The sequence below is a fragment of the Anomaloglossus baeobatrachus genome, chromosome 5, assembly GCF_048569485.1.
Source record: "Anomaloglossus baeobatrachus isolate aAnoBae1 chromosome 5, aAnoBae1.hap1, whole genome shotgun sequence".
In the NCBI taxonomy this organism is placed as follows: domain Eukaryota; kingdom Metazoa; phylum Chordata; class Amphibia; order Anura; family Aromobatidae; genus Anomaloglossus; species Anomaloglossus baeobatrachus.
In genome coordinates this window covers 147,769,062-147,790,106 of record NC_134357.1, presented here as the reverse complement: position 1 = coordinate 147,790,106, position 21,045 = coordinate 147,769,062, and the positions used below count along the sequence as shown (strand labels likewise).

The 21,045-nt window shown below is 43.5% G+C and overlaps 1 protein-coding gene across 3 annotated transcripts in view; it reads left to right on the top strand.

Moving 5' to 3' along the window:
• Positions 1-21,045, top strand: part of CDH23 (cadherin related 23) — a 1,872,161-nt gene that overhangs the window by 950,925 nt on the left and 900,191 nt on the right. For all 3 annotated transcript variants that reach the window (XM_075348968.1, XM_075348971.1, XM_075348969.1), the window contains exon 13: positions 5,978-6,136. In XM_075348968.1, coding sequence (XP_075205083.1) covers positions 5,978-6,136 — 159 coding nt within the window. The remainder of the gene's footprint in view (positions 1-5,977; positions 6,137-21,045) is intronic.

Genomic DNA, 21,045 nt, shown 5'->3' with positions numbered 1-21,045 from the left:
CATCACAGGAGACATTGGAGGAACATATATCACATAGGAGACACTGAGACTGCTGTATATACATCATAGGAGACACTGGGGGCAAATGCATCACACAAGGGGCTGGGAACATGTATATGCCCCCAGCCCCTCCTGTGATGTATAAGTCACGGGAGATGCTGGGGGGCATACACATCAAAGGAGACGCTGGGGGCATAAGCAACACAGGAGACGCTGGGGCGCAGACACCACAAGAGGGCCTGGGGCGCAGACACCACAAGAGGGCCTGGGGCGCAGACACTACAAGAGGGGCTGGGGCGCAGATACCACAAGAGGGGCTGGGGTGCAGATACCACAAGAGGGGCTGGGGTGCAGGCACCACAAGAGTGGCTGGGACGCAGGCATCACAAGAAGGGCTTGGGTGTAGGCACCAGAAGAGGGGCTGGGGTGCAGGCACCACAAGAAGGGCTGGGGCATAGGCACCACAAGAGTGGCTGGGGCGCAGGCACCACAAGAGAGGCTGGGGCACAGGCACAACAAGAGGGGCTGGGGCGCAGGCACCACAAGAGGGGCTGAAGCACTGGCACCACAAGAGGGGCTAGGGCACAGGCACCACTGTAGGGGCACAGATATCACTTGCGGAGCCCTGACATGACTGGGGGGAGGAGGGGGACGCAAACCTGGGGTGATACATAGCATTGGGGGGCACACAGCACAGAGGGTTGTACACAACTCTGGGGGGAGGGGCAACAAAACACTGGACAGGGAACACAGCAGCAGAGGGCAGGTGCTGGACACATAGCAGCGCCAGACTCACAGCACTGGAGAGCAGGCGCTGGACACACAGCTCTGGAGGGCAGAGAGCGTACACGCAGCTCCGAGAGCATAGGGCGTGCACGCAGCTTTGAGGGCAGAGGGCATGCACGTAGCTCTGAGGGAAGAGGGTGGGCACACAGCTCCGATGGTAGAGGGAAGGCATACAGCTCCGAGGGCAGAGGGCGGGAACACACCACTAGGCTGTTAAGCTGCTGTGGGATGGAAGTGCAGTGTGCTAAACCCGCCCACAACATAAGTCCTCAGCTCACTGGCACTGGCCAGCGGGAGAATGCATTGGTATGCACAGCAGCAAACGTGCAGATTTAAAGGGCCGGTGGCCCGCAAAACGGTGGTGGCGGCTCGAGCACTGCTGCCTCCGGGGATGTGCCCAGGGGCCGCACAAAAGGCACATGGTAGGCCGTATACAGCCTGCAGGCCTAAGGTTCCCCACCCCTGGTTTAGATCATCGTTATGTTCTTCCTTCTTCCAAGATGGACATGCCAGTGGCATAGAGAATGCATTGGGAAGTCTAAACTGCATCTTTCTAGTGTTGTGGGATGGGAAAGACAGAGGAGGAATGGTATATACAGTTAGGTCCAGAAATATTTGGACAGTGACACAAGTTTTGTTATTTTAGCTGTTTACAAAAACATGTTCAGAAATACAATTATATATATAATATGGGCTGAAAGTGCACACTCCCAGCTGCAATATGAGAGTTTTCCCATCCAAATCGGAGAAAGGGTTTAGGAATCATAGCTCTGTAATGCATAGCCTCCTCTTTTTCAAGGGACCAAAAGTAATTGGACAAGGGACTCTAAGGGTCACTTGTGTTTATTGATGACATAACAGCAGACAAGAGTAGCCGGATGAATTCTGAAGTGTACCGGGATATACTTTCAGCCCAGATTCAGCCAAATGCCGCAAAGTTGATCAGACGGCGCTTCATAGTACAGATGGACAATGACCCCAAGCATACAGCCAAAGCTACCCAGGAGTTCATAAAAGTGGAACATTCTGCAATGGCCAAGTCAATCACCAGATCTTAACCCAATTGAGCATGCATTTCACTTGCTCAAATCCAGACTTAAGACGGAAAGACCCATAAACAAGCAAGACCTGAAGGCTGCGGCTGTAAAGGCCTGGCAAAGCATTAAGAAGGAGGAAACCCAGCGTTTGGTGATGTCCATGGGTTTCAGACTTAAGGCAGTGATTGCCTCCAAAGGATTCGCAACAAAATATTGAAAATAATTTTTTTTTTTTTGGGTTTGGTTTATTTGTCCAATTACTTTTGACCTCCTAAAATGTGGAGTGTTTGTAAAGAAATGTGCACAATTCCTACAATTTCTATCAGATATTTTTGTTCAAACCTTCAAATTAAACGTTACAATCTGCACTTGAATTCTGTTGTAGAGGTTTCATTACAAATCCAATGTGGTGGCATGCAGAGCCCAACTCGCGAAAATTGTGTCACTGTCCAAATATTTCTGGACCTAATTGTATTTACTATTGCTATACACATCCCACCTTTAGTAGCATTTTGGATGAGATCATAAACACTGAGCTGAACAGAGTAGGCAGAGGGAGGCAAATAAATGACACTAGAAATATTAAATATATAGTCACCGATCAGTGCTATAGTGGTGAGTCGCTTTCTGGCTTCATTTTGATGTTAGTGATTTTTCTTTGTAGGCAAAAATAGACTTGTATCAATGATTTTCATTCATGATGCTGATAAACAACAAGTCTCTGTTAAAACCACAGATATATGAACAACCTCAGACTGTACTTTACATGTTGTGTCCTCAAAACCGCAAAAAATGTAGGTTTGAATGAGGCCTGAGGCTGTGAATCTTCCCCTTTAGAGTGTGATCAAGTAGAGTATATCACAAAGGGAATACAAAGAGAGTACACCGCTCACATTGTTGTAATTTTTTTATTATACCTTTTTATGGGAGACCATTAAAGATATGACACTGATACAATGTAAAGTAGTCAGTGTACAGCTTGTATAACAGTGTAAATTTGACGTCTCCTCTAAATAACGCAACACCCTGAAATTAATGTCTAAACCTCTAGAAACAAAAGTAGGTACACCCCTAAGTGAAAATGGCCAAATTGTTCCCAAAGTGTCAATATTTTGTGTGACCATGATTATTTTCAAGTAATGCTTTAACTCTCTTTGGCATGGAGTTCACTAGAGCTTCATAGGAGCCATTAGTATCCTCCATGATTACATCACTTAGCTGGTTAATGTTAGAGAACTTGCACTCCTCTATCTTCCATTTGAGGATGCGCCAAAGATGCTCAATAGGGATTAGATCTGGAAACATGCTTGGCCGGTCCTGCACCTTTACCCTCAGTTTTTTTTGGCAAGGCAGTGGTTGCCTTTAGGTGTGTTTTGGATTATCATTTTGGAATACCGCCCAACAGCCCAGTTTCCAATGGGAGGTGATCATGTTCTGCTTTAATATCTCACAGTACTTTTTGGTATTCATGGTTCCTTAAATTAACTGTAGCTCCCCACAGCTGACAGCCTTCATGCAGCCCAAAACCATGACACTACCACCACCATGCTTAGTTGTAGGCAATACACATTTGTCTTTGTACTCCTCACCTGGTTGCCAGTACACATGCTTGACACCATCTGAATCAAGTACGTTTATCTTGGTCTCATCAGACCACAGTACATGGTTCCAGAAATACATCTCCTTATTCTGCTTGTCTTTAGTAAACTGCTTGCAGGCTTTCTTTTGCATCATTTTAAGAAGAGACTGCAAACCTATTTGCTGCAGTGTGTGTCATATGGTCTGAGCACTGATGGGCTTAACCCACTTCCTGTAACCTGTGCAGCAATGCTGGCTGCACTCATATGCCCATTTTGAAGACAACCTCTGGATATGACACTGAGCATGTGCAGTCAAAATTCTTTGGTTGACCATGCTCTAAGTAGAACCTGTCTTGTTAAACCACTGTATGGTCCTGGCGATTGTGTTGTAGCTCAGATTAAGGAAGTTGGCAATCTTCTTATAGCCTGGGCCATCTTTTTGTAGAACAACATTATTTTTTTCTGATCCTCGGAGAATTCTGTCATGAGGTTCCAAGTTGAAATTCCTGTGAGCAGTATGAGAATGTGTGAACACCAAATTTAGCACACCTGCTCCCCATTTACACCTGAGACCTTGTACCACTAATGAGTTATGTGACACCACAGAGGGGAAAATGTCTAATTGGGCGCATTTTGGCCATTTTATCTTAGTGGTGCACTCACTTTTGTGATATACCGTATATAAATATACAATATATAAAAAATATACACAATTCTAGCTCTTAGTTCTATACTTAATTTCTTTGGGCTACTGTGAAACCAATTCTTTGAAAAATAGTTACAAAAGCATTAGAAAGGAGTTTGTAGTTATTAAATAAATTGTATAAAATTAGATTAAAAGAGGGAAACACATCAAAGAACACCATTACAGTTGTGTAATTATTAGAATAATAAAAGTGATAGCAGATGTGGCAAAATTTTTATTTAGCAGTCTACCTAAGATAATATCATGCATAAATATAGGACCAATATGGGGCTCCATATTTTAAAAGGAATCTAGAGTATAATCTCCAGCACTTCAAAGATGATTAAAAATATTTATTGAGGTTCTATTAAAAAAGATCCATCGATCATGAAAACAGTGAGGGGGGACACATTAAGAGAAATCCAACATGTTTCAGCTAGTAGAGCCTTATTCAAGGATTGCACTTACATTTCTATTGTGCACACAGATATACTGAAAAGTTTCAGTATATCTGTATGCACAATAGACATGTAAGTGCAATCCTTGAATAAGGCTATACTAGCTGAAACATGTTGGATTTCTCGTAATGTGTCCCCCCTCACTGTTTTCATGATCGATGGATCTTTTTTAATAGAACCTCAATAAATATTTTTAACCTTCTTTGAAGTGCTGGAGATCATACTCTAGATTCCTTGTCTGTGTTCTGCCTGAGGCCAGGGCAGCTCCGTGCACCAACACCGATCCTGACCTGGACTTTAGGAAGGGTGAGCTGAACTACATTTTCTATTTTCTGCCATATTTTAAAAAGGACATTCAGAAGTTAGAGTCAGCTCAAAGGCGGGCAACTAGATTATTGCAAGGAATGGAAGGCCTCCCATATAATGAGAGGTTGAAAAAGATCGAATAATTAAGTTTAGAAAAAAGATATCTCAGAGAAAATCTCATTTATATGTATAAATACATGTGTGGTCAATAAAAGGACTGGCACATGACTTATTCCTTCCAAAGACAATACTAAGGACCAGGGGGCACTCACTGCGAGTGGAAGAAAAGCGATTCCGGCAGCTAAATAGGAAAGGGTTCTTTACAGTTAGAGCAGTCAGACTGTGGAAAGCCCTACCACAAGAGGTAGTAATGGCAAATACTATAACAGCTTTTAAAAAAAGGCTGGATGATTTCCTCAGTACACACAACATTGTCGGTTATAAATGATTTAGTGACGAAATGTATAATTGGTGGAGAAAGGTTGAACTAGATGGACCTAGGTCTTTTTTCAACCTATGTAACTATGTAACTATGTAAATCAGATAGATATTGTGTATCAGGTATAAATATTCACAAGTATCAGTGTAATATTTAGATAATCAGCAGAGAAACAACCAGTATAAGTAATCTATATCCTCCATAATCTAATGATGTCTCTACTTTGACAGTGATGCCTTCATTACAGTGTCGGTATTGACTATTAGGGATATGTTCACATTTTACCTTACGTTCACTGGCTCTGTCGTAGCTTTCGTCTGAACCCCCTAGAAAACAGGACTTGGGCGTATGCGCTGAAAGGGCTGTTGACAGTGATAAGCAGATGATACCTCGGTGTGCTCTGTCATACATGATATTCGACCATTTACGCTTAGTTGATATTGGCAGCACATTGTGTATTTCTAACGTGCCTCACTTCTGGCATCACAATACTGATCATTAATTCTGATAGGTGTCCAAACCTTTTATCGGTTCCTTCTGTATAAAGCTATACCAGTGTAATGACATTGTCTCCTCTCAGAAGGGTTAATTATAAACTAGACCGGAAATGCTTCATATTTATTGTGGTTTCATTTCTTGAGATTACGCTATTCCTAGAAGAATGTAACACAGTTTCTATTTTGCAGCTGTTTGCGAATGAAAGTGTCTTGGACCATGTGGGATTTTCTCAGGTGAAAATTAACCTGATCAACGAAAATGATAACCGTCCTATCTTCAGCCAAGTGCTCTACAACATCACTTTGTATGAGAATGTTACTGTGGGAACCACGATCCTCCGAGTTCTGGTGAGTGACATTTTATACATTACGTTCCAGGTTATTGTGTTACTGTTTGCTCAGGTTCGGTCCTCACATGAATTATGCCTGTGAGGTTAGAATTCTTAACCAGGTTTTATAAGAAGCAGAAATTTGAGGCATAAATTACAAAGTGTTAGGTTGTTATACAACAACGTATAATCAAGTTTTGGCTTGTTATATTTGCGGTTTCCTACACTTTTTAATTGTTTTTGCCGATTACAAATAGAATAGGTAAGATGATATTATCCTCCTTATCATCGGGAGCATAAATCATATTTCTCCATGCAAGAAAGATACACGACACACTTGACAATATTAGGAATCGCGAAACACTGGAAAACAAATATAAAATATATTTTTCACATTTTCTCTTTAAACTGTAAGTCTCCTGCCATATAAATGTGTAGCTATATAGATGTGTAATTGTGATAGTAAGACTCGGTGCTGACTCTGAGGGATGGATTTAAGGACCTGACTGAATGTCATTTTAAGCCATTTTTATTTGACAAATGGTGTGGATTCATCTCGGTGGATGAAATCCAAAAGCATCCAAGTTCCTTTTTTCAAGTGTTGGAATTGATTTCGTACATTGGCTTACATGCAGAGAACTGTAAAATAGAAAAATAGCTCTTCCCGATGTTATATTTCTAAAGGCTGATCCACAGTTTTGAAGCGCAGAATTAGGTTGGACTAGACTACACGTAGCACAATGCGGCTGCGGAACACTTCTCCTAACACCATGGAGGGATCTTATACAACCTGATGAAATTGAAGCTGCAGCCTTCAATCCGGGGACAACATTGTATTTCACAGTAACAGAAAAAAAACCTGTCCTGTCTATAATAAGTGGAATTATGAATGTAGTTCCCTTCAGATAAGAAATACATTGGGGTTTGTTAAGATAAAAAGTAACATTTAGGAAGGTATTTCTACTTGCCCTTGTGATACCCGCTACTGCTGGGATTAGTGATGGATGCTGACAATCTTGAGAAGACGTCCCCTGTGTGACTGGTGCCTTGGTCTGCACGCTCATCCACTTTTCCGTTCACTAATATAGGACTGATAAAACTTTTTTTTCGTTGACTTAAAAAAAAGCCACAAGTGAGTCCTAAGAAAAAAATATCAGTATAGACAGAAGCATCATCTTAAATGAGAAACATTGTGAAGTTGTTGGAAAAAAAACAAAGCAACTTTGTAAAAAAAAAAAACTTTGCAATTTATTTTGCTCAAGTACAGAATAGTTTTTAATTGTATCTATTAGGCCTCTTTCACACACCCATGTTTTCGGTACATGTGACATCCATTTCAACTCATACTAGAGACACAGACACACGTAGACCCATTAAAATCAATGGGTCTGCACACACCTCCATGTTTTCACAAGTACCATGCTCCACACGGTGACATGCTCATTTTTCTCTGGCAGCACTGATGTCATACGACCCGCACACTGATGTGATCAGTGTGACATCAGTGTGATACATGTCTTTGAAATAAAATGATTTCTATAGTTGTCTGTCTTCAGCCCTGCTGTCTTCGGCACTGCTGCCACTTGCTTCTGGGTCCCGCTCATTATGCTCATGCATATTCACTGCACCGTGGAACCAGAAGCAGCAGCAGCAGCGCAGGAGACAGCAGCACCGGAAACGGGTGTGTATAGAAGTTCATGCTATTCGAGTGCTATGTGGATGTCACATGGATAGCACAGGGACAGCACACGGTGAACACAGACACATGCACACACATACGCACCTTCACCAAGGACCATGCAAATTGTGTGTGTTTTGCACAGACGTGTGAAAGAGGCCTTACTGCTTGTTGCCTATGTTACCGGCCATTGCTGCAGTCTAGCAATGGTGGCTGCACATGCACAGCGCTTACAATGTCTTTCCAATAGAGCTTGTAAATGCTGCTCTAAAGCTAGCTAGGTCACTGGAATGCACTGTTAGCTCAATATATGGAGAGTTCCATGGCATTGTGTTATTGCGATGGTGTAGAGGTAAAGCTGCCTTTGCTTGCTACATCGGAAAGTGAACAATTTGTGTCAGTGGCGCAATAATGCTGCTGGTCTGAACTGTTAAATAAGCAGGCACGCAACACTCCCAGCAAGCAGGAGGGCAGCTGGTGGTTCATTCATGATATACAAAAGTGAGAAGTACTCTGTGTTGGAAATCAAGCTTTGTAAATAAACAGTAACTTTCACTTGTCAGTAGATTTGTCAGTATTTCACATCAATCTTTCCAACAATCATTTTCTCTATTTTGATTCTACTCGTGGTTGTAGCATGCAACTACTGATCCAAACTACACAAAATACTGACGTATGATCATGTTTTCAGCGAGGCTCACATGCACACCATTTTCTTTGGAAAATTTCTGCATCAAATCTGAAGAAAGCAATGGGAAAATCTGCACAATAACTTTGCCCGCAGATTTTTTTCATATTTTCCTGGGTAAAATAGAGTATCTAAAAGGAAAAAAATGCTAAAAAAAATCAACTCTCCTGGTGCTTCTTTGGAAATATTTCCCTGGTACTCAGTTGCATTATGTACACCCTGCCTCCAGTAACGAACTATCACCACTTGTGACCACAGTACTCGTGTTGATACAACATTGATAAAGGATGGAGATAGAAGAAGGATGCACTGATGTGAAGGCAAAAGAGGAGTAATTTTTCCAATTTCAAAGAGAACCTGCCATGCCTGATTATGCTAAAAACCTTCATATGTGGGGTCAATCTGTAATTTAATAAGTGTTATTGAGGTGCTTGGCTGCTGCACTGAAAGTGTGGCACCTGGGATAAAATTAACTTTATGCTTCCCGGGAGCCACCAGCTTTCAGTCAAGCAGGTGTGTTCCCAGAGCAATTACAGTCACCACTCACATCCCTAAGATGAGTGGCTAAAAGCCTGCCTCGACACTGATTGATAGCCAGCACCGAGATCGGTGGCTGTAAGCAGGGCCGGCTCCAGGTTTTTGTGGGCCCTGGGCGAAAGAGTCTCAGTGGGCCCCATCCACACATAGACATGCACAGATACATACACATACAGATATACATACACATACATATTTAAAGAGAAATTCACAAAAACACATATAAATAGACATAAATCTAGACACAGTCATATACACTGACATAGATACACATCATACATACACACACAGACACATTAGAGATATTTCTAATATTGGGAAGCCGGCAACAGCCGCATTCACATCCCCCACTTGTCTCCATCCAGCTCCTCCTGGGCATGTGTCTGTACCACGCTGATTGGTGGCCGTCACTAACAGACATGGCCGCACATAGAGTACACTGACACTGCTGTATATACATCATAAGAGATGCTGAGAATATACACATTACTGGGGGCATGCATATTAATGATGAAAGATGTATACAGCAATGGAGGGGCATACAGCTCCAGAGTGGGGCTTACAGCTCTAGAGGGGGGCAGTGGCTCTGGGTTGGGGGGGACAAAAAGCTCTGAGGTGAGGGGTGACATGCAGCTCTGGGAATATACAGATCTGGGGTGGAGTGACATACAACTCTGGGGGGGTATACAGCACTGGGGTGGGGGGGGACATACAGCTCTGGGGCTATAGTAGTATGCAGCCCCCATATTCCTCCATATAGTGTTATGAAGCCCCATTAGTCTTCCATATAGTATTATGCAGCCCTCATATGGCACTATGCAGCCCCCATATGGCACTATGCAACCCCCATATGGCACTATGCAACCCCCATATAACATTAAGCAGCACCTATATAGCACAATGCAGACGCAGATAGCATTAGGCACCCTCATGTAGTATACAGTCCCCATTAGAGATGAGCGAACCGGTCGCGGTTCGGCTCGAGGTCGGTTCGCCGAACGGGGGTCCCGTTCGAGTTCGGTTCGTCGAACGTTCGACGAACCAAACTCGAACCAATAGGCTATAATGGGAGGCAATCACAAACACATAAAAATGCATGATAAATGTACACAAACAATTAATAAACATTGCCATAACACTTACCGGTCCCCGCGATCCCTCCTGCACTCTGTCTCCTGCCGCTATTCCATCCGATGATCGCTGAATCCTCCCGGTGACTGGCACTGCCAGCAGAGAAGCAGGACCTATCGTGACGTCAAAATAGCCATGTGACCAGTCACGTGGCTATTATCTCATTGGCTACAGACTGGTCACATGACTATGACATGTCATGTAGGACCTGCGAGTGCATCTCTCCGGTACACGGTGCACATTTGTGTATTGCCGTGTACCGGCGATATGCTCTAGCACACGGTCGACTCCCCGTTCCGTTAGGGACTGGCTGACACAGCCGGTCATTAACGGAGATCACCGTTGCCATAGCAACGCAGTTAGCGGTGACATCACCGCTAACCGCGGCTCCGGGAGCATCGTTGCTATGGTAACGCATCTGTCAGCGTTACCGCTGTTACCGCTAGCAGCACTGATCACTCACGGAGGGAAGGCTGCACGCTGCTTCCCGATTGTAGTGAGGATGAGGTGCCCCAGCCCATTACTTGATGGGCTGGTGCACCTCATCCTCACTACAATCGTCACTACTACTACACTAGTGAGGATTGTAGGGAGGATGAGGTGCCCCAGCTCATCAAGTGATGGGCTGGTGCACCTCATCCTCACTACAATCGTCACTACTACTACACTAGTGAGGATTGTAGTGAGGATGAGGTGCCCCAGCCCATCAAGTGATGGGCTGGGGCACCTCATCCTCACTACAATCCTCACTACAATCCTGAAGTGCAGTTTCTTCAAATTCATTTAAAGGCACTTGGAACGCTGAAATTGCTGCTTATAATTTAAGCCTCTATTAAAAACCTTTTATCAGTGCTGGTTTATTGGGGATTTATTTGGCTGACAGGGGGTAATAAAGATGGAGTCTCTAATGTGTCTGTGTATTTATTTCTATTAAAGTATTTTTTCTCTGTGTGGTGTCTTTTTTTTTAACCCTTTATTGGAGATTCTTAATGGCCGGGTCAAACATGCCTGACATTAAGAATCTCTGGCTTAATACTGGCTAGTAAAACAAAGCCAGTATTAACTCATGATTACCCAACAAGCCACCTGCACAGGTTGGCCTGAGCTTTCTGGGCCCCTCTGCTGCGAATTGCAGTCTGCAGCCACCTCAGAACATGGCACTTTCATAGAAGCGCCATCTTCTGACGCTGTATACAACTCTTCCAGCTGACCTGGTGAAGGGTGGTTCGCTGGGTAATAATGGGGTTAGGGATAGCTGTATTTTATCAACTGAAATCATTAATACCCAGCGAGCCACCGGCTCCAGGGCTGTTGGAAGAGTTGGATACAGCGCCAGATGATGGCGCTTCTATGAGAGCGCCATTTTCTGGGACGGCTGCGGACTGAAATTCGCAGCAGAGGCGCCCAGAAACCTCGGGCTAACCTGTGCTGCGGATTCCAATCCCCAGCTGCCTAGTTGTACCCGGCTGGACACAAAAATGGGGCGAAGCCCACGTCATTTGTTTCTTAATTATTTCATGAAATAAGTGAAATAATTAAAAAAAAAAGGGCTTCCCTATATTTTTGGTTCCCAGCCGGGTACAAATAGGCAACTGGGGGTTGGAGGCAGCCCGTGGCTGCATGCTGTACCTGGCTAGCATACAAAAATTTGGCGAAGCCCACGTCATTTTTTTGGTGGGCAAAAAACTTCTGCATACAGTCCTGGATGGAGTATGCTGAGCCTTGTAGTTCTGCAGCTGCTGTCTGCTCTTCTCCATACAGACACACAGCAGCTGCAGAACTACAAGGCTCAGCATACTCAGCATACTCCATCCAGGACTGTATGCAGAAGTTTTTTGTTGAAAAAATTATGTGGGCTTCGCCATATTTTTGTATGCTAGCCAGGTACAGCAGGCAGGTACGGCTGCCCCCAACCCCCAGTTGCCTATTTGTACCCGGCTGGGAACCAAAAATAAAGGGAAGCCCTTTTTTTATTATTTCATGAATTTCATGAAATAATTAGAAAACAAATGACGTAGGCTTCGCTCCATTTTTGTGTCCAGCCAGGTACATCTAGGCAGCTGCGGATTGGAATACGCAGCACAGGTTGGCCTGAGCTTTCTGGGCCCCACTGCTGCGAATTGCAGTCTGCAGCCGCCTCAGAAAATGGCACTTTCATAGAAGCGCCATCTTCTGGCACTGTATCCAACTCTTCCAGCACCTGCCTGCTATACCTGGCTAGCATACAAAAATATGGCGAAGCTCACGTCCTTTTTTTGTAGTTTTTTGGCCAAAAAATTAAAAAATGCTTCCCTGGATTTTCCATTGCCAGTGAAGGTAACACCAAGCAGTGGGGGTTAGCAGCCAGTAGCTGCTTGGATTACCCTTAGCTAGCAATACAAAAAATGCAGCGGGAGCCCATATATATTTTTTTTAATTATTTATTTAAATAACTAAAAACAAAATGGGCTTCCCTGTATTCTGATTGCTGGACATCACAGTGCTGTACAAATAAATCTTTAAAAAAAATGACATAGCGCTCCGCGGTATTTTTGATTCTCAGCACAGATAAAGCAGACAGCTATGGGTTGCCACCCCCATCTGCCTGTCGTTACCTTGGTTGGCAATCAAAATACAGGGAAGCCCATTAATTTTTTCTATTTAAAAAATAGTTAAAAAAAAATGACGTTGGGTCCCCCCATTTTTGATAGCCAGTTAGGGTAAAGCAGACGTCTGTAGCCTGAAAACCACAGCTGGCAGCTTTACCGTGGTTGGGGATCCAATGTGGAGGTCCCCCCAGGCTCTTTTTTTATAATTATTTTATAAATATTAATAATTACACAAAAAAAGTAGGGTCCCCTCCAAATTGGATCACCAGCCAAGGTAAAGCGGACAGCTGTGGTCTGGTATTCTCAGGGTGGGAAGGTCCATAGTTATTGGGCCTTCACAGCCTAAAAATAGCAGGCCGCAGGCACCCCAGACATGGCGCATCCACTAGATGCGCCAATCCTGGTGCTTCACCCCAGGTCATCCCGTGCCCTGGTGCAGTGGCAAACGGGGTAATAAATCGGGTTGATACTAGCTGTAAAGTCACCTGAGATCAAGCCCAGCAGTTTGTGATGTCATGGCGTCTATTAGATACCCAACATCATAAACTGTCAGTACTAACAAAAACAAAAAATCGACAAAAGAAATTTATTTGAAAAAACAGTCCCCAAAACATTTCCTCTTTCACCAATTTATTGTAAGAAAAAAAATAAAGGGGTCCCACGACGACTCTGGACCGTCTAGAATATGGGGGGGGGGAGACACTCAGGGAACGTATCCCCTATTTTCTAGGAGTGCGGACCCTTCATGTGAGGAGTGTGGGTGCAATGAATCTGCACTCACTCTCCCCGGGTCCACAGCAGCAGAGTCCATGTCGTAATGGTTGCTACCAAAGCTGCAATGCCCTGCTCATGAGGTAAGGGCATGCCTAATCAGGAGAACTACTGTAGAGGAAGCTCTGCTCACTGGTATATAGATGCACAGAGGTAATAATAGATAAAATTAGTGAGTAACCTCGGCACTCTAAATCTCCCAGACTAAGTCAGTAAGTCACAACGGATAGTAATGCAAAATCACTCTTTATTGGTCCGTATTAAGAAAAAAAAATTTTTCATAAGCATATATGTTTTTGTCCAAAACAAGTTACAAATGACGTTTCGGCCTGAGCCTTCGTCAGATTGGACTTATCTGCATGTAATCATGAAAAATGACAATAATCAGTATCACATAAGAGTGAGAGAACAATAACATAACCTCGAACAATGTAGAGGTACAATTGGGATGCAGCAAAAAAATTGCAATACAGCAAGAAATGAAACACATGATACAAATGTCATAATACAGTACAAGGACAATATAGTAATGACAAATATGGGGTCAGAGTAGGCTTAGACAGCTCTGGTACGAAAGAGATGTCAATCATAAAGTAACATGGGCAGTAGGTGTAGAGCTATACTATGCATAGCAGAGCTAATGGGTAGACCGACCATAGAAAAAGAACGGAGAAAAAGTGGAGAAAAAATGGAGAAAAAGTGGAGAAAAAGTGGAGAAAAAGTGGAGAAAAAGTGGAGAAAAAGTGGAGAAAAAATGGAGAAAAAGTGGAGAAAAAGTGGAGAAAAAGTGGGGGAAAAAATGTAGAAAAAGTGGAGAAAAAATGTAGAAAAAGTGGAGAAAAAGTGGAGAAAAAATGTAGAAAAAGTGGAGAAAAAATGTAGAAAAAGTGGAGAAAAAGTGGAGAAAAAAATGTAGAAAAAGTGGAGAAAAAGTGGAGAAAAAGTGGAGAAAAAGTGGAGAAAAAATGGAGAAAAAGTGGAGAAAAAGTGGAGAAAAAGTGGAGAAAAAGTGGAGAAAAAAATGGAGAAAAAGTGGAGAAAAAGTGGAGAAAAAGTGGAGAAAAAGTGGAGAAAAATAGGAGAAAAAGTGGAGAAAAAGTGGAGAAAAAGTGGAGAAAAAATGGAGAAAAAGTGGAGAAAAAGTGGAGAAAAAGTGGAGAAAAAGTGGAGAAAAAAATGGAGAAAAAGTGGAGAAAAAGTGGAGAAAAAGTGGAGAAAAAAAGGAGAACAAGTGGAGAAAAAGTGGAGAAAAAATGGAGAAAAAGTGGAGAAAAAATGGAGAAAAAGTGGAGAAAAAGTGGAGAAGTGGAGAAGTGGAGAAGAAGTGGAGAAGTGTTTGTTCATGCCAGATGGGAGATAAATAATTTTTTACCGGCGCTGTCATTTACTGTAACGTCATCATCGGTGTACGGTGTATACCTGTGATCACGTGAGCGGGGACCGGAAAAACCATCCTGAATCATGATCTCCAGGGTCTCAGCTAGCCCTGAAACCCCGGAGATTTTCTGACGCTGGGGGGCGTTATTCACTTATTTCTGCCTGCTGTTTATAAACGGCAGATCAGAATATGGCTACATTAACACGACCGATCGATTTTTGTGGTCTGCAAAAAACAGTCCGGTTTTTTTCACGGGTGCATCCGTGTGGCATCCGTTTCCGTTCCGTAGACGGTCTGTATGTCATCTGTTTGTCATCCGTGTGCCTTCCGTTTTTTTTGTGTACTGCAAAAAAACTGAATGAGGGTAAATGCATAAATTTACCCAGGATCCATAGCTTCATCCTACATGAGGCGGTCACATATTCACTCCAGTGCCATTTTCTACTGCTTTTCACAGCGTAGAGCTCTCTGGTGATTTTCTTGTGCTTGTGCACTTCATATCAGTCTTTTCTGTCATTATAATGGCAGAAAGACACATAATGTCCCACTCTCCTGCATTTTGTAATTTTGCACCCTTTGGTGCCTTTCATGTGGCACTAAGGGGTGCTTAGCTTTGTATTTAGCCAAAAAAAATGAAAAAAAAAATGACGTAGGGTTCCCCCTATTTTTGTAGCCAGCTAGGGTAAAGCAGATGGCTGCAGCCTGCAGACCACAGCTGGCAACCTCACCTTGGCTGGTAATCCAAAACTGAGGGCACCCCACGCTGTTATTTTAAATTAAATAAATAATTTAAAAAAAAACACGTAGGGGTCCCCCCAAAATTGGATCACCAGCCAAGGTAAAGCAGACAGCTGGGGTCTGATATTCTCAGACTAAGGAGGTCCATGGTTATTGGACTCTCCCCAGCCTAAAAATAGCAGGCCGCAGCCGCCCCAGAAGTGGCGCATCCATTAGATGCGCCAATCCTGGTGCTTCGCCCCAGCTCATCCCGCGCCCTGGTGCGGTGGCAAACGGGGTAATATATGGGGTCAATACCAGATGTGTAATGTCACCTGGCATCAAGCCCTGGGGTTGGTGAGGTCAGGCGTCTATCAGATACCCGACATCACCAACCCAGTCAGTAATAAAAAAAAATAGACGACAGACACATTTTTATTTGAAAAAACACTCCCCAAAACATTCCCTCTTTAACCAATTTATTAGAAAGAAAAACAAATCCAGGTCTGGTGTAATCCAAGGGGTTGCCATGATGATCCACACTGTCCCAGTCAATGAAGAGCAGGATGTTCCCCATTGGCTGGGAGAGCAATGCAGTGACCTGAGCTAACATCAATGGGTCAGCCCAGGTCACTGCAGGGGATGACAAGTGCTGCTGTCAGCGAGGTACATTACCTGCGCTGATCTCCAGCACACTGACAGCACCTGTCACTGAGTTCAATGACCGGCGCCTTCACACCAAGTATCGCGAGAGGCCCGTGACGTCACCGCTAGTCAGTCTCGGGTCGGAAGCGAGAGAAGGTGATGTGACAAGCGGCGGCCATGGAGGACAGTGACAGCGCTGAGGTCGGGATGGCGGGACTTCATCACCGCAGGTAAGCCGAGCGGGACCATGTGTGTGTGTGTGTGTGTGTGTGTGTGTATGTGTACATGCCGCGGGCAGGAGGGGGCGGAGCGAGCTGAGCGGGGAAGTGTGGGCTTCCTGCACGTAACTAGGATAAACATCGGGTTACTAACCAAAGCGCTTTGCTTGGATACCCGATGTTTTTCTTGGTTACCAGCTTCTGGCAGGCTGCCAGCAATGGCTCCTGCACACTGTATGTGTAAAAAGCCCTGCTTTTTGCTGCTGGAACCGTTCTCGAACGTATCTAGAACTATCGAGCTTTTGCAAAAAGCTCGAGTTCTAGTTCGATCTCGAACAGCCCCCAAAATCACTTGAGCCTAGAACTGGAGAACCTCGAACCGCGAACCGCACTCAACTCTATTCCCCATATAACACAGTGCAGACTCAAGTAGCATTAGGCATCTTTATTTAGTATACAGCCCGTATATAGCACAGTGCAGCCGAAGATAGCATTAGGCACCCTCATGTAGTATACAGCCTCCATATAGCACAGTGCAATCACAGATAGCATTAGGCATCCTCATGTAGTATACAGCCCACATATAGCACAGTGCTGATCCAGATAGCAGTAGGTATCCTTATGTAGTATACAGCCCATATATAGCTCAGTGCAGACCTAGATAGCATTAGGCAGACTGAATTACGTTAGAAAAAACTTGTTGGCAGAAAAGCAATGAAAACACAAACAAAGTGTTCAGAACCAGGACAGCAGTGGAACCAGACTGCAGTTCAGTGGAGAGGGAAGCTGACTACAGCACAGGAGGCTGCCAGATCAAATCTGAGGTTTGACACAGTTACTAGAAGTTCTTTGGGCACTCCTGCATGACTGAAATCTAGCGGCTTCTGAGAGGAATAAAGTTCATTTTCTCCCAGGCGCCATGCTTTCAGTCCAGCAGCTGGACACCTTCATAGTGCTTTTAACCTGCAAGTTAATGTTAATTCGCAGGATTACAACTTTATCAGACAGGCTAGGTTCCTTTTTAATTTTTTATGGACTTTTGAATTAATGAGTAATGACGGATTAACAAGTAATTCATAGAAAATCTGCAATACTGCAATTTGCATCACAATGAAATTTTGGATAAAATTTAATCATGAAAATCTGCAACAAATGTTTGCACTTTTTACAGCAGAAATGTAAATGAAAATTTTAAAGTCTGTATGACAGGTCAATATTCTAAGGTTAATTTCACCACTTCTGAATTATATTTGTTCACATTTGATCTACATGGCAAGTATTATAATTCACTGCAGATTTTCTGTACACAATCCAGCGAGGAAAACCTGCAGCATTTCTGATGTTTGTACATGTACCCTAATTATGGAACATAAGCAAAGCAAGGAATAATTGGGCCTAATGATAGACCATGATAGACAATGATAGGCTGAACACACACAATTTGGCACAAAGAGGTATATTGAATAATAAATAATTAATATGGAATAGACCTTGATGTGTGCAAAAAATACAATATTTATTTATTTATAAAGGGTGGAAAAACACTCACAATTTTAAAATCATTTAAAATCAGACATAAACACTAAACACTGCCTCCAACATGGGACATATGAATTGCATAGAAAAGCATATTGAGGGTAAACACAACAATACTGCCCCCTATCTGAGTATTCTTATACAAAATCAAGTATATTATTATTATTATTATTATTTATTTATAGACCACCATTAATTCCATGGTGCTGTACATGAGAAGGGGGTTACATACAGAATACATATACAAGTTACAGTAGACAGACTAGTACAGAGGGAAGAGGGTCCTACACTTGTGGGCTTACAATCTATAGGATTATGGGGAGGAGACAGTAGGGGGGGTGTAGATTGGGCAGCAGCTCCGCACGGTGGTCGGGCGGCAGGTCCGCACGGTGGTCGGGCGGCAGGTTCGCACGGTGGTCGGGCGGCAGCTCCGCACGGTGGTCAGGTGGCAGCTCCGCACCGTGCTCGGGCGGCAGTGAGTTTATTGTAGATTGTAGGCATTTCTGAACAGGTGAGTTTTCAGGTTCTGTTTGAAGTTTGCAAGGGTAGGGGATAGTCTGACGTGTTGAGGCAGCGAGTTCCAGGAGACTGGGGATGCTCGGGAGAAGTCTTGGAGTCGGTTGCGTGAGGAGCGAATGAGAGAGGAGGAGAGAAGGATATCTTGGGAGGACCGGAGGTGACGTGTTGGAGTGTAGTGGGAGATTAGTTCGGAGATATATGGAGGAGAGAGATTATGCACAGCTTTGTAGGTCAGTGTTAGTAGTTTGAATTGGATACGGTGGAAGATTGGGAGCCAGTGGAGAGACATGCAGAGGGAGAAGTGGGGTGGTATTGAGGAGAGAGGTGGATCAGTCGGGTAGTCGAGGCGGGAGATTGAGGGCATGCACTAGCATTTTAGTAGATTGCGAATTGAGGAAAGGGCGGATTCTGGAAATATTTTTGAGTTGAAGACGGCAGGAGGTGGTGAGGGATTGGATGTGTGGTATGAAGGATAAGGCAGAGTCAAAGGTCACTCCGAGGCAGCGAACTTTGGGTACTGGCGAGAGCATGGTGTTATTTATTGTAATAGATAGATCAGGTGGAGAGTGTAGGGGAGACGGAGGAAAGATGATTAGTTCAGTTTTGGCCACATTGAGCTTTAGGAAGCGAGAGGAGAAGAAGGAGGATATAGCAGATAGACATTTCAAGATTTTGGACAGCAGAGATGTGGCATCTGGGCCAGAGAGGTAGATCTGGGTGTCGTCGGCATATAGGTGGTATTGGAAGCCATGGGACTTTATGAGTTGTCCCAGGCCAAATGTGTAGATAGAAAAGAGTAAGGGTCCTAGGACAGAGCCTTGAGGGCGCCAACAGAGAGATGGCAGGATGAAGAGGTTGTGTGAGAGTGGGAGACACTGAAAGTGCGATTTGAAAGGTATGAAGAGATCCAAGAGAGGGCAAGGTCTCTGACACCAAGGGAAGAGAGGGTCTGTAATACGAGGGAGTGGTTAATGGTATCGAAGGCTGAGGACAGGTCTAGAAGTAGGAGTATAGAGAAGTGCTTGTTAGCTTTGGCAGTAAGTAAGTTATTTGTGATTTTAGTCAGGCCAGTTTCAGTAGAATGATGTGGACGGAAGTCGGACTGTAGGTTGTCAAAGAGAGAGTTAGAGGAGAGGTGGGAGGAAAGTTCAGCATGGACATGCTGTTCCAGGAGTTTTGAGGCAAGTGGGAGTAGTGATATGGGGCGATAGCTGGTAGTAGAGGTTGGATCGAGGGAAGGTTTCTTTAGGATAGGTGTGACTGTTGCATGTTTAAAGGCAGAGGGGAAGTTACCAGTCGTTAAAGACAGGTTGAAGAGATGGGTTAAGGCTGCAATAAGGATGGTGGAGAGATTGGGGAGGAGGTGGGATGGCATGGGGTCAAGTGCGCAGGTGGTGAGGTGCGCTTTTGAGAGAAGACGTGCAAGTATATACTCCATCCATGCTAAAAATGTGCTTGTATTGCATCAAGTTGTTACTGGATATCCTGAGACTGTCACCAAATGGTATATAACAAAGGCTAAACTAGCCAAAAATAAAAAATAACAATGAGTCCAAACAGTCACTAAGGAAGGTTACCAAAAACTGCAATACAAGGTCCCGGAGTCACAGTGTGAGAGCCCGACGCGTTAGACACTCCTCTCCTGATGAAGCCAGCGTGACTGGTGTAACGCGTCGGGCTCTCACACTCTCACACCATTTGGTGACAGTCTCAGGATATCCAGTAACAACTTGATGCAATGCAAGCACATTTTTAGCATAGATGGAGTATATACTTGATTTTGTATAAGAATACCCAGATAGGGGGCAGTATTGTTGTGTTTACCCTCAATATGCTTTTCTATGCAATTCATATGTCCCATGTTGGAGGCAGTGTTTAGTGTTTATGTCTGATTTTAAATGATTTTAAATTGTGAGTGTTTTGCCACCCTTTATAAATAAATAAATATTGTATTTTTTGCACACATCAAGGTCTATACCATATTAATTATTTATTATTCATATGTCTGGTGCCTCTTTGTGCCATATTGTGTGTGTTCAGGTGATTTGATAGGTACATGGCACATGATTTGTCTAATAATTCAGGTGGTGCCGAGCAATCCCCCCTTTGTTAGTAGACAATGATAGGCAACAACCCTCAGAGTTTTCAGGAGATGCTTAGTAAGTCAAGATGTTAAGCAGCAGAATATGACTGTCATTTTTATTATCCAGTTATAAGAATTAATCCAAGAAATTTGAGAAATTACATAAAATACGATTTTTTTATTTCTACTATATGTTGATCTTCAAAAAGGTCACAGAATAGGTCAAATGTTATAAAACATGACTAGTTGGCACTCGTTTAAAGCCAATTTCACACATGCAATTTTTGAGCTGAGTAAATGACCTTAGTGCTTTTAACCTAGTTTTCCTATTCCTATGAATTTTTCAACTCTGGTTTTTCTTATAGCTGGAAATGTCATTTAACCTTGTGATATATCACATTACTGCACTAATGGAGAAAATGTCCACCACAAAGCATGG